Source organism: Haliotis asinina, unplaced genomic scaffold (genome assembly GCF_037392515.1).
Source record: "Haliotis asinina isolate JCU_RB_2024 unplaced genomic scaffold, JCU_Hal_asi_v2 scaffold_18, whole genome shotgun sequence".
Taxonomy (NCBI): Eukaryota; Metazoa; Mollusca; class Gastropoda; order Lepetellida; family Haliotidae; genus Haliotis; species Haliotis asinina.
In genome coordinates, this window is record NW_027133890.1 from 152,703 (window position 1) to 166,321 (window position 13,619).

General features: G+C 40.3%; 1 protein-coding gene across 1 annotated transcript; it reads left to right on the top strand.

The window, feature by feature from the left end:
* Positions 1-1,067: 1,067 nt before the first annotated feature.
* On the top strand, positions 1,068-8,525 carry LOC137269901 (histone-lysine N-methyltransferase EHMT1-like). Its single transcript, XM_067803746.1, has 6 exons — positions 1,068-1,720; positions 2,194-2,466; positions 3,868-4,030; positions 4,396-4,427; positions 5,323-5,382; positions 6,181-8,525. The coding sequence occupies exons 1-6, from the start codon at positions 1,678-1,680 to the stop codon at positions 6,912-6,914; spliced, it is 1,305 nt and encodes a 434-aa protein (XP_067659847.1). The 5' UTR covers positions 1,068-1,677; the 3' UTR covers positions 6,915-8,525.
* The last annotated feature ends 5,094 nt before the right edge of the window (positions 8,526-13,619 follow it).

Below are 13,619 nucleotides of genomic sequence, written 5' to 3' on the forward strand. Positions count from 1 at the left end.
ACGAGAATGTTATGTTGATATATCAGGGGTTTACATTTGTCAACAAACTGGGTCACAAGTGGATTGTGTAAAGTCCTCTTGATGTCTGTTAACTAGCTGTGAAGGCAGAGAAACCAGGGATAACGAGTACGTCTCGTTGATGCATTGTTTATTGATCTAAAGGTCAGCATACCGTACAGCAACGACCCCTGGCGGGCAGATAACTCTCAGCTTATAACACCATTGCTTGCCACTAAATAAACCAAGACACTACAGATTGTATCTGGATCTCCAGATTGTTAAGTTTAAAATCACCGGGTTGTCTTGTTCAGTATCTCTTGATCGTTTAGCTCGGTATCAATGAAAGGATTGTTTAGTGTAGTATCTATGGATTATCTTGTTCAGTATCTTAATTGCCAAGTTCAATAGCTCTTGACTGTCTAGTTTAGTATCTCTGAATTGTGTAGTTTAAGTATCTCTAGACTGTCAAATTCGGTGTTTCTGGATTGTCTAGATTATTATCTCCTGAATTGGTTAGTTTAGTATCTGCATTGCCAAGTTCGGTATAACTGAGTTGTCTTGTTTAATTGTCTCTGGATTGTCTAGTTTTGTATCTCTGAATTGTCCAGTTTCTGTATCTCTGGATAGTCAACTTCTGTATCACTACATTTTGTAGGCCAGCTTCAGCTGTTTGCAGGACACTGATTTGTTATACAGCTGGGGAACACGCACGTTTCACGTCATCTGCTCTGTGGCAGGTGCTACAGGTAGACCCATACAGACTTACCCTATCGCAGAGCGAAGGGTGTCTTAAAAGCTTATTTCAGAGATCTGTTCATATTCACTGGCATAACTATTTCGACTTTATTGGAGATAATCGCTTTAATCATTTTGCATTAGAATGCCGAAAGGTGGAAATGTCGCATCTTTATCATCATTTGTGCATATATTAATTTTTGACACTTTGAAAATTGTCAGTCTCTATAAATAATATCGGCTGCTATGGAGGCTTTGTCATGGGGATATTGAACAAATGCTATATAAATATATGTGGATGCAAGACACAAACATCTTTACTCGCACCAAAGTGTATGCTGTTATACGCTCACTTTCACTTTGTTCGGCTTGGTGAGGTTCTCAAAACCATACAACAGAAAGAAAGACTTGCTAAGTAAATTATTCCAAACAGCAAGACAGCATAAAAAATCAAAGTAAATTGCTTCAAGATTAACAATTACAAACTGTATGAATTAAATGTACAATTAACAAAACCTTCAAATAAATTCATTTTCACCTTATAATGCATTGAAACACATCATAGTAGCAAACAATGCAACTGTACTGTACATGTCAACTGTCACAGCTGATGTCTCCAACATGGAGGCAATGACAAGCCATGTGCTCTGATAAGCAGTAACACTAACAAGAAGAGGAAATAATCTGCTATGACAATCAGGATAATACTTTTCGGAAAAGTGATAACAATTATAGCCTGCCTAGACTTTCTGAAACTCATCTGAACTAAATTTTATACTTAAAAGTACCACAATATTATAATACTTGTACTCTGACACATAACAATATAACCTCTTGACAACAATTATATTAATGCATGAAATTATAAATTAATTGAAATAAACACTTTTTCTGCATCAACAGAATAGATCAACAGCTTGTCTCCATGTCGTTTCAGGAGGGATGAATCCAGAGCTGACGACTGTGACTCTCTACTTGACCTCAGGTGAGGTGTTAAATACGATAGGCGTGCCTGATTACCTGATCTTCAACAAACCATGCTTGCAGTACAAATCGGTACCCGCTGCCTCACCTGAAACACGTCAGCTTATCGTTTTGTTTTAATCAATGCTCGTAATGCTCGTGACAGACTCGTATTTTTCGGGGACAAGCCGAATAGCGTTACGGAAAGGGGCGAGTAGTGGCGAATGCCGATGTTCATGGTCTCAATCACTGGATTGTCTGCCATGATTATTCAAATATAGCTGTCTTACAGCTGCGGTATTACTATGTGCAGCTTCAGAAGCTAAGGGGTGGAGGCGAAGGAGCTAAGCCCCAAAGCAGCCACACCCAACCCAACCCTTGTTCCTACGCTCCTGCCACGTGGAGAAATTTTGTATCGAATATCTACAGATCGGTTTATTGTGGAAAGGTGACCATGTTAATGTATAACACTATTGTCTGTTTCCTCTACTACAGTTGTGTTCTGTGTATCTGGCACATGTAACCTGGGGACGTATGGTCAGAACTGCGAGAGAAACTGTAGTCAATACTGTGCCTCTGAGGTTGACGAGAATGTCCACTGTGAGCGGTCATCTGGCCGTTGTTCTGAAGGGTGTGTCCCGGGCTGGTACGGTCATCAATGTATCCAACCCTGCAGCAGCAACTGTAACAACAGAACCTGCAACCAGCAGACTGGACACTGCACGCTGGGCTGCATAGACAATTACAGTGGCTATCACTGTGAAAAAGGTATTTATAGTCTCAAATGATTTCTAAAATAATGTATATGTGTAAACAGGTTATGTGTCAGTAACATGTATACACTCTTGATGCATCAGCGATATACTCCAAAAATAAAAAAAAACCGCAATGGTAAATTTGGAAATATCAATTTGACAAAGGTTTGCTAATATTCATATATAATGGTCATGTCTGCATGCGTGGAATGCTTTGCTCGGGTAGATTCCATCAGTGCATGGCGAACATTAGTCCGTTCTTACATAAATATATGTTTGTGTATAATAACATTCCAGTTTTACTTTAATATCTTCATACTGTCCATTGTTGACAGGTTTTCATCTTCAAAAATATATTCATCTTTAGTTTATAAATGTCCTCATCACGATATGGATGAAATGTTACCGGTGTGACGGTGACTACTGACTCACTCGCTCAAAAATCGTGAGGGTAGACTATTGTACAGCCCCACAGGGTGGGAAAACGCAAGCACGTGACGGCCAATTGCTCCACTATGAAATGAGTGTGCTACTTGAACTGCTGTACTACTGCAACGACGGGGATTCAATTGTCCATGATTTCAGTGTACAGAAAGTTGTACACATATCAGGACTGACAGAAGATCAACGCAACAACGATCATCCGCAGACCTCAGCCAAGTTTTGCCACGTATCCCGTCACACAAGCATAACGTTAACCTGTAATATACCGCCCACATATGATCGACCACGCAGCGCAACAGCAGCACAGGACCGGCACATAGGGACTGCGTGATAGAATTACCACGGCCACCTCTACAGCAACAATACCAGGAGTTCAGTTCAGAGGCTGATCGAAGAAACGCCATGCTTCTCGGGTATTAGTGCAGGACGACCATATCGAGGCGTCCTTCTGCATGACTGCGCAGCGCCATCGGTAGTAATGTCAGGGGTGTCAAGGAGACACGGAGTATGACCACAATAGCGACGAAGAAGTTTTTCTTTCAGTGGCAAGTCACGTTTTTAGCTCCTCAATAATAACAAAGAAAGACGTGTTTATAGATGTCTGAGGGAACGTTTCGCACGGGAAGTGAACCGGTTTGGTGGTGGAAGAGGAATGATTATTCAGTTGTTTTGCGTGAACCATTGTGAACCGCTGTCACTGACAATGATATACACCTCTAGAACTTTTTTTGTCTTTCTTTTGTTGTTGTTGGAGACTATAGTTAGTGAGTGAGTGAGTTACTATTTAGTGTTACATCAGCAATATTTCAGCCATATCGTGATGAAAACAAACACGATTATAAAGAATATGTTTACAATATAAAACCCGTCGCCAAAAGACGGTAAGGACTAATCGTATTAACAGGTATGTATAATGAATGAATTATGTATGCATGACACGTTCTGTTGTCACGTATATTAACCCATTCAGAAAACCGGGACGTCCAGAAGAGGTTAACACGACAAACACCATCCAGTGGAACAAACTCCAATGTCGCCGCCATCGTCACTCCAGTTTCCATCGTCATCATCATCATCATCATCATCATCATCACTGGTGCAGTTGTGTGGCTCAGAAAGCACGGGTACATTAGGTACAGTAAAGGCTTATCTTTGTGAGAAGAGTATTCCTGGGGAATAATCTTTTGTTAGCACTGTGACAGGAAATAATCTGTGTTTATTTAAAGTTGTAAAAATGCTACCTGTAAATGACACACGGACTAAACTACACGCCCATTCCTTGGAGTCGAGATGCAATACTATCAAAGTAGAATCTACGGGACTACTGTTACCCTTGGATGTCATACAGTATTGATGGATCTCATGATACATGGCTGATATTCCAGGGTTCCTGAACAATCTACACCTCATTATGCTGAACGTGAAAAGTAAAATGCTTCATGTTCACAATCATACACTCGTACAGCTGAGTTTTATGTGATTCTTGTATGTCTTTCAGACGTGCACATGGAACTGATGAAGAACGAATAGGTAAGCTGTAACATGTGATTCAGAGTGATTTCAACCACTGCATTTTAGTATTTCTATGTGGTGATTAAATCTGTACTTGCTGATATTCACAGAGGTTGAAAAGCCTCCGAGTCATAAGGGCACATGTGCTCCTTATAATAATTCTCAGTACACTGTACAGTAATACTGAACAATTTATGTAATGGTTGGAGTCTTCAGAGGGAAGGTTACATGTTGAGAAAGGTGTGGTCTTATGTTGTCGTCCACATTGATAAGACACCCACCGGTGTATATTTTACAATATCAGTATTTCCGTCCCAACGCTGAATACAAAGCCAACAAAGTAGGGGGCTGCTTGATCTAAAACATGCTAGTTGAGTCGATTTCTGAATATCTGTAACGACGATTGTCCATGGGTCGACCAGATTGTCAAACAGGTGCCCGAAGCCGTCGTTTATAGCGGCACCAAGCAAGACAACAGACAGGCTGGTGGACAACGACTCGCTATGGTTATAACGGAATAGTCTACTGCTGGCCACGGATATCACCGAATGCTCTAGATAATCTGCTGGTTATGTTAATAACAGAATGGTCTACTGCTGGCTGTGGTTATAACAGAATGGTCTGCTGCTGGCTGTGATTATAACAGAATGGTCTACTGCTGGCTGTGGTTATAACAGAATGGTCTACTCCTACCTGTAGTTATGATCGTTAGGGGTCAGCGGTTAGAAGCAAGTATTGCTTCCTTCAAGTACAACTCAAGCCACAACTTCTGGTAAACATTCACCATAGCTATGTACAACCACTGGTATCTACAACGATTTTGCCAACTGTTTTTTCAGTCATTTTCTGTAAGTGTTATGGTTCTGAATATGATATATCCACAGTCCATGTTCATATTAACACCTCACTTCAGGTTTGGACGACTTGGAATGGGCCAGTGTAAGCACACGACTTGGAGATCCTGATCAGCAAGGTGAGAAAGATAGAAAGTCTATGTGTATACAATATTCACTTTTCCACCTTCCCTAGTATATGTCTATTTATTACTGAAAAATAATTTGTAGGAAAGTATTAAGTTCTATTAGCTCACACGCTTTGAAGACAAATCTCCAAATAAGAAATCACTTTATTCAGAAAACTGAAAATATGTGTACCTGTGAAATATTTGATTTGAGTAGATGAGACACAGCCACAGCTCGAGGTCTCTATTGTCATTAAAAAAACAACAACAACAAAACAAAAAAAAAAAAAACCAAAACAAAACAAACAAAACAAAACAAAAAAACAAACACACAACTATATAGATGACAACTTCTTATGTATTGTATGGAGCGACATTTCGATGTCAGTCCTTACATCCATATCAAGCTAAGAGTGTACACAACCAGATGGTGAGATGTATATTTAGAGAGTATGTTTTGACAAACAGCAGATTGATCTTTATGTCACCCATAAAGCTGCATGTTTCATTTTTTACGTAACCAACTTCTAGAATGAGGATCAAATAATGTTTTGTTTTTGCTATTAAAATATCCGTTTATAGAAACAGTTTGACACAATTTGTATTTGCTCTACACTGTAAGAATAAGTTGTCAGAAAATGTAAGTATTTCCATATACGAAGTTTTGCACTCGTGATTAAGAGTGTCTATTTAGGCCTCAGTGATATCACCTTACTTAAAGATTACTTCAGCGTGTACATATGTCTCATGAGACTGTAGGTAAGATACCACCTGGCCACCATGTTTACATACTCTATGGTTGTGTTACAGCTGTAGGGAATCATGGTGGAGAGACACGCCTTGTGGACACAGACCTCCATGCTGCTTGCAACAGAGGAAACCTTGCCCAGGTGAAGGACATCCTGTCTCAAGGTCACGTGGATATCGACAGCAAGGGGAGTGACGGAATGACAGCGGTGATGTTAGCAGCTAACTGGGGGCATCGTGATATTTTCAACACTATCATGGATAGAAATCCAGATGCGTCAGTATTAGATCTACAAGGTAATAATATTCTTCATCTTGCCTGCTATGGTGGAGATGTGACAATAGTGAAGTGTGTCCTGTCACACAAGATGGCGGACATAAACAGCAGAAACCATCTTGGGCAGACGCCAGTGATGCGGGCAGCATTGTGTGGACATCTAGAATTGTTTTCCCTTTTACTTCTTCATCAACCCGATATGACGCTTAACGACACTGTTGGCAACAACATCCTTCACTGGGCATGTCGTGGCGGAAATATAGCCATAGTAACTAAATCTCTCTCAAAAAACATTGACATCAACAGCAGAGGCCATGATGAGAAGACGCCGGCGATGATGGCCGCTGAGATGGGGCGAGTACGTGTGTTTGAATTACTTAAAAGAAAAGGGGCTGATTTGTCCTTGAAAGATAGGTTCAGTAACGACGCTTATCAGCTGGCCAGACTCCATGGGCACATGATAGAAGATGAACCACCACCCAGACCTACAACCTGGCCAGGTCCCTGTCGTGTAATGTGACGTGATGGGATGTTCTTGTACTGATCAATGGAGGAAACACCAATGATGCGGCATGAAGAGCGAGTTTCCTGCCACCAGGCAAGTGCTGTCCAGCGAACTTGAGGTGTCGGGATCGAACAGACTGTCCTTGGAGTTAACTTTGTGTGCAGAATCTCTCGTGGATTGTCACAACCCACGAATCCGCTAGTAATTGACCAGATGGTAGCCTCATGCAGACACCTAATTGCAGGTACAGCAAAGTTCAGTAAACTTGGAAATACTGTGACTATATGTCCCAGTCCACCCAGCTGTGAAGGGCAAACTCGTAAGGATGGGAAAGCAGCAATAACTTGAGGCACCTAGTGACTGCAACAGTTGTATGATCCATAGGGAGTTGAGACTGACATCCAATGATCGAGGGAAAAACTTGAGCGCCTTGCATCATCACCTTGAGCACGTACTAGGTGCGGGCATATGGGTATTATATATTATATAATCGTGTGGAATTCGTCCTTTCTGGGTGTGTTGAATACATCATGCTGACGCCCGTCAAGGCAGGTTAGAAGTTGTGTTCAATAACCTATGCTTGTTGTTGTATATAATCTTCAGTGTCTGTAGAGGCTACTTTGTCTCCCCTAACGTCCAGAAAACACTTAATACTAACTCCGTGTACACTATAATAATGTTTTAACATAAGCTGCATTTCGGATTTAGCTGGAGAATTATGTTTTTATTTCCTTGCAACGTTTATTTATATTGTGTACTTGGTTTGAATACCCCCTGTCAGGGAATCTGAAAGAAACAGACGGATGTTTCATTTCCGTTTGAAACTGAAAATATTAACAAAAGACAGCAGGACGAAGATTCACATCAGCTTTTACAAGTCTGCTCCTTTGCTATATATTAACTCAGACACAGGAAGACGAAACAAACTGCCGACGGCGATAAATTCATGCAGACAAGCCATAAAACTGTTCATTTAGAGCTCGTTTAATACAGGTTTTCACTTGTCATAAATAGTAATATTTGGATTAAGTTTTGTAGATCACTCCTATATAATGTTAAAGACCAGTCGGATATATCTGATATATCGTATGATAGAGTGTGTTTGCAAATCTGACTGAATGGGGATTTGTACTTACTGAACTTCACGAAGAATGCGAAAAGTCATATAGAGTGTTCCAATATTGGTCTCATGTTGCAATAGTTACGTACAGAAGTATAGGAAAACCTAGTTTTGGATCACTTCTTGACGAAAACACATAGTTGTTTATCCCCTCTTGACAAAAACACTTAGTTGTGTATCCCCTCTTGAAAAAACCCATCTCCCCTTACTGCTTCAATTGGTGAAATGTCCAATGTCCAGGCTATGACTGATCTCATGACTAGATTGCCTCGTCTTCCGGGAACTGAAGATGTCATGTGAGGTGTGAGGCACCAACAGCACACCACTACCCTCAGTGAATACCCACACGTACAGCAAAATCAATAAATAAATAAAATAAAACAAAAATAAAATAAAATAAACGTTTTATAGTGAAATACCCTTTGTTCTCACTGTGCCCATATCATCGACATGAAATAGTTGTATCATCAGCTCCAAATAAATGAACTGTTGTATTGTAATATTAATATCTGTCTTCCTTAACATGGGACTGCACGAGTGGTCAGCGTGGATGTGTGGGACAGTATGTTGTGTTTGAAGAAGTAGTCTCCCTTGCATTGGTGCACGATCTGAAAGTGAGCCAAGTCTCTCTCGCTGTCGATGTGGCTTGTGCAGCCCGCACCCGGTTATGTGCTGTGATCGGCGTGTGCAGCGTGCATGAAACTGATGGAGTTCTTCCTCGTGCTGTTAGTCCTTTCAATTGCACATTGCGCTGTGTCATGTGTCACTATGCAGCTGCGACTAACGACTATGACACCCGCACCCGCCTTTTATATTGACAGATGATTAGTGGAGATGTAATGTCTTTGAACCCAGAGAGGACACACAAGGATAGTTTCGATACGTTACGGTAGTGTAAAGTTACAGAATGCTGACTTATCTTGACTGGAGAACTGGAGCAGTGGGTGTAGGTCACAGGTCACAAATGAAGCAGGAAACCATACGGTAGTCTGTATACCGTATACATGACAGTATGAGACCCATGTAGTGTCATCACACAACATCACACAAGCAATACAAACGTGGGGTGAGAAGGTGGTCTGTATACCGTATCGATGACAGTATGAGATCCGTGTAATATTACAAGAGATACAAACATGTGGCGTCGCGGTATAGTCAGTTTGGCAGTCTAGCTCGGAAACTAATAAACATAAAATACACAGTGAAACGCTGGTCATAATCAGAACATCATCCCAAATTTATGAGGTTTTTACAGATCAGTGATGGAAGTTGTACTTCGTGAAGCTTGTATTTATTATGTTAACACCACATGATTTGTTTGGACACATTGCTATTAACACTACAGGTAGAATATTTCGATCTCTTGCGAAAACAGGAACATATCTTTCCCTCAGTGTTGTTCTCACTCTTCAAAGTAGATTGCAATAAATTTAGCAATACTTTCATAACTATCAGATTTTCCGGTAACTGTTATGAAAATATTATTCATTTAATTATCAGTGTCCATAATCACTTACCTATATGGTAAGTTGACGTTAAATCGGTACATTTGGGGACATTTATTACGTCTAATCAATTCGTTTCTATGGTAACTTGGACTACTGTTTTGTAACATATATATAGTACAAAATATCTTTGCTGAATTCTGGCAGAATGGGGAGGACTCGTGAAGAAATCCAGCAGGTTTACTGGCAAGGAAACAAGGAGAAAAAAGGAAGAAGTGTTATTCATGTGAACAAGTGTTGTTGGTACACATCTGCAATCTGTGATCTACGTTATAAAGACATTCATAGGCAACCTGGTAACAATGGTACCTTTATTAATGCTGTTGTATTGTCAGTGAAGTTCATAATACTGCCTTGCAGATGTCGTTTCTTTTCGTTGCCCTCTTTTGCGTAAAGAACTGTGTATAACAGTAATACATGAAGTTACGCTTTCAAAGGATTTGACTTGATCGAGATTACAGTTATTAATGCTAAGAAACCCAAATGAATGAAGAGAACGTTACAGTTAATATTGTTTAATTGAAGATACACACCTCTGGGATGAACGACTGAACATTGTCTGTGTTATTTCCATTCGGTGTGTTATGCAGCCATCACGGAGACCATGAATGCAACGATCGTGCAGTTTAGGGTTGCATGGGATGTAACGGAGTTTTCACAAGTTCCCCTAAAGTGCGACAATTTCTGATTATTGCCCATGACACTTTCTTCAATGCAACAGCAACAAGTGACAGAAATATGAACTTTATCTTGTTAGTTTACTTGTGTGACGATGTTTCTTTCACATGGGGTATTCTCTATTAGAATTGGTGCAGTGTGGCACATGAGTATCTATGTGAGGCCGCTAGAGTCTCGGGTAAGTGTAACAGACGTTATATCTTGTATAGAACTAGCGGGCGAATCATTCGTATTGAAGTTGGAGGTTACAGTGACTGTATGAGAAGACTGTTAGAGTCTCGTGTAAGTGTAGCGGGCATTATGCATGGGGAATCATTCGTGCTGAAGTTGAAAGTTACAGTGACACACCGCCTTGTAATACCTGCGTTGGGTGACATTTTTTTGATACTCCATGTGGAATACTGAGTTTATAGAGATCGACTGCAATTGTTCAATAACTGAATCCAGCGGAAGTTGTTGTAAAATCCTTTTAAAAAGTCACATAGTTCGTTCTGCAAACAGATAAACATTGTTAGTTGCATAATGATATTGATCAGTATTGATATCTTGACAACTGCATTAGCGGTCCATTTACACAACATTTAGAATTCTGGGGAATGTGGTGGGACTTGGAAATCGTCATCGAAATGCATGACCATTGTCACTCAGTGGATTGATGGGCATTTAGAAGTTGGAAGGAAGAAGAAGAATCCCAAACAATTACGCAACCACAAACGTACGCACGCACGCACGCACGCATTCACGCACACAAGCACACGAACCTACGCAAAAACGTACTCATTTCTATTTCTTACTCGAAAAGAACTCATAGACAGCATAGATGTTTACCATATCATTAAAATATATTGTTGATTAAACAATTCAACAAATGTATTTCGGAGCCTAAACATAGTATGGATTAGTCCAGCAAGGGGTTTTAAGAACTGGTTACATAGATTTGAATGGAGGACGGACACTGGATATTTCTTTCTAAAGCTAAAAGCTGAGATCTGAAAACTATGGAATACTGTAAGGGACATTCTCTCGATCGCGACCTTTGGAAGACAAAGGTGCGAGAAATCTCGCGTTCTCGTGTTTTTGGTACAGAGCACTTTCTTGCCATAAGTCGACAACGCGAAAATGCTGGCAAATCCCGCAATCTCGCAATCTCGACTTGTCAAATAGGGCTACAAATAAAAAAAACAAACGAAATGGCGAGAACAAGAGAATGCGACATTTCATTTTCTCGCAATCTCGCGTTTTAGACGCTACCGTTTCGCATGTGCATCATCCCAAGGTCAAGACGCATACGCATGCTAGTAGTGCTGTGGTCATGCTTCTTTCATGCTTTTCATTGCCCAAGTAGCATTTAACACATTTATGACATAACTTGAAAATACTATGTAATTTACATAACGAAGTGTAGGGTAGTGTGGTAGTCTATAAGTCGGTTCCCGGTGTTACAATTTCCTACGTGCTTAAAAATCCTCAGCATGTCCTACATGAGTTAACAAACGAAATTGTGCACATGAGTGTCCAATATAAATGGAAACATGTAAGTGTCTGGAAGCTGAGGAAAATATTGATGTCAGTCAGTGATAAAATAATGCTTAAAGCCGCATCAATTCGCAGCCATTCGAAGCAGCGCCGACAGTTACAGAGATAATGACAGACCAATGAGTATATAAGGGTGGCATTAGTCTGTCTCACAGTCCCTGAAGACATTATTTTTTCTCTACTGCCCAGCCCTCAATGCAATGCTTTATAGCCCTAAGTGAAGCAAGTCTTGATTTCCTCAGGATCAGGTCCAGTCTGTCTTGGGCTCCTTTTCGTTCTATATGGGTATATTTTATGCAATCAAAATTATATATTCACAGACAAAACGTTAGACTAGGCTAGCATATCCGTTCAAGCGAAACTCTAACAGACCAATTTGTAGCAACCGGCTAAAATGAGCGTGTCTAATGTTTTACTCGACACCATTTCCATCATTATGGGCCATGAAATATTAATGAATATATATTCTTCCGCTCCAGCCTGACTACAAAACATGCTGCCTTACATTATCCTTTCGTCGCCAGATTCAGATTCAAAGAAACAGAAATGCATTTGTATCGCTAATATTTGTGTTCCTGTGGCAGCCAGGATATAGTGAGTTCCAATGTGTTATTAACCACAGACTATTGCTTATGAGTGAGATACCTGTTTATTTCCATATATTTCGGGAAGAACACACCCTGTCATAGCATTAAATCACATCTGATGAACATGCCATCGTAATGAACAGAGGGCATAAGTGTGTTTATCAACAACCATATGCATGTCTTACGTCATGCAATATATCACAGGTCACTTACGTAATTACATGTTTACAGTGATCAACAAAATAAAAGTTGCATAAAGAGCTTTACAGCTAAAATGGATAGAATTATCATTAAAACGACCGCACGTTATCAGAAATGAGCGGATCATTGTAGCTTGATAATGCCCGCAAAATGCTTGACGACGGGCCATTATCAAGCCTGTTGTTAGATGACGTCATAAGTAGCTCAAACTGTTGAAATTCAATCACCTACGCCTCGTTTGAACTTGAGCTCATTATTATACCTGGCTCATATTCGTTACATGCTCCTGTGCCATCATACACTTTCTTACTTGTGCCAACCATACCAATTGTACCATAAATGACAACATACAGCAATGGAAATATCGACTGGAAGGCCACCGTTGTTGAGCTTTCAGAGCAGTGACGTCATCTGTGTTGTTCTATGACGTGTCTATATTTGTAAAATATGTGTCATTAACATTTATCGTTTGTTGTTAGCAGTAAATGCTTCTAAACCGATGCCTTTATTTTTATTCTTTTTTTATTTTTATTAAAAATTACATTTATTTTAGCTATGATAACGGTGACGATATTTTTCAGGGCATTATCATTTTCAGGAGCCTTCGATCCTTTCAACTGCGCTCCTTCGTCGGGGATAATGAGCATGCGCAACGACAACGTCTAAAACGCGAGATCGCGAAAACGCGAGAACGCAGGAACGCGAGAACGCGAGAACGCGAGAACGCGAGAAAATGAAATTGACAGCATGTACAAATGTCGCATTCTCGTGTTGTCGACTTTTGGCAGAAACGTGCTCTGTACCAAAAACACGAGAATGCGAGATCTCGAGAACGCGAGATTTGGGCGAAATCTCTCATTATCGCACTTTTGGCTCTTTAGGCTTGTTTCCAAAGGTCGAGATCGCGAGAATGTGTCTTACAGTATACCATAGAAAACCAATCACTGCTAACCACAGTAATTTGCCCTCAACAGCTTTGCTAATACATCCAGTACAAACCCTTTCATGAGAGGGAGATTTCGGACGAGAATATCTACCCGGTTTTACCTCAAATGGCAAAGAACCCAAACGCAATTTACCGAAGATACTACGA

What these genes read in the sequence shown, in the direction of transcription:
- LOC137269901 (XM_067803746.1), top strand. Translation starts at nt 1,678, where the DNA reads ATGAATCCAGAGCTGACGACTGTGACTCTCTACTTGACCTCAG. An exon ending in GACTCTCTACTTGACCTCAG is followed by an intron (nt 1,721 to 2,193) that starts GTGAGGTGTTAA and finishes CCTCTACTACAG; the next exon opens with TTGTGTTCTGTGTATCTGGC. An exon ending in AGAAAGCACGGGTACATTAG is followed by an intron (nt 4,031 to 4,395) that starts GTACAGTAAAGG and finishes TATGTCTTTCAG; the next exon opens with ACGTGCACATGGAACTGATG.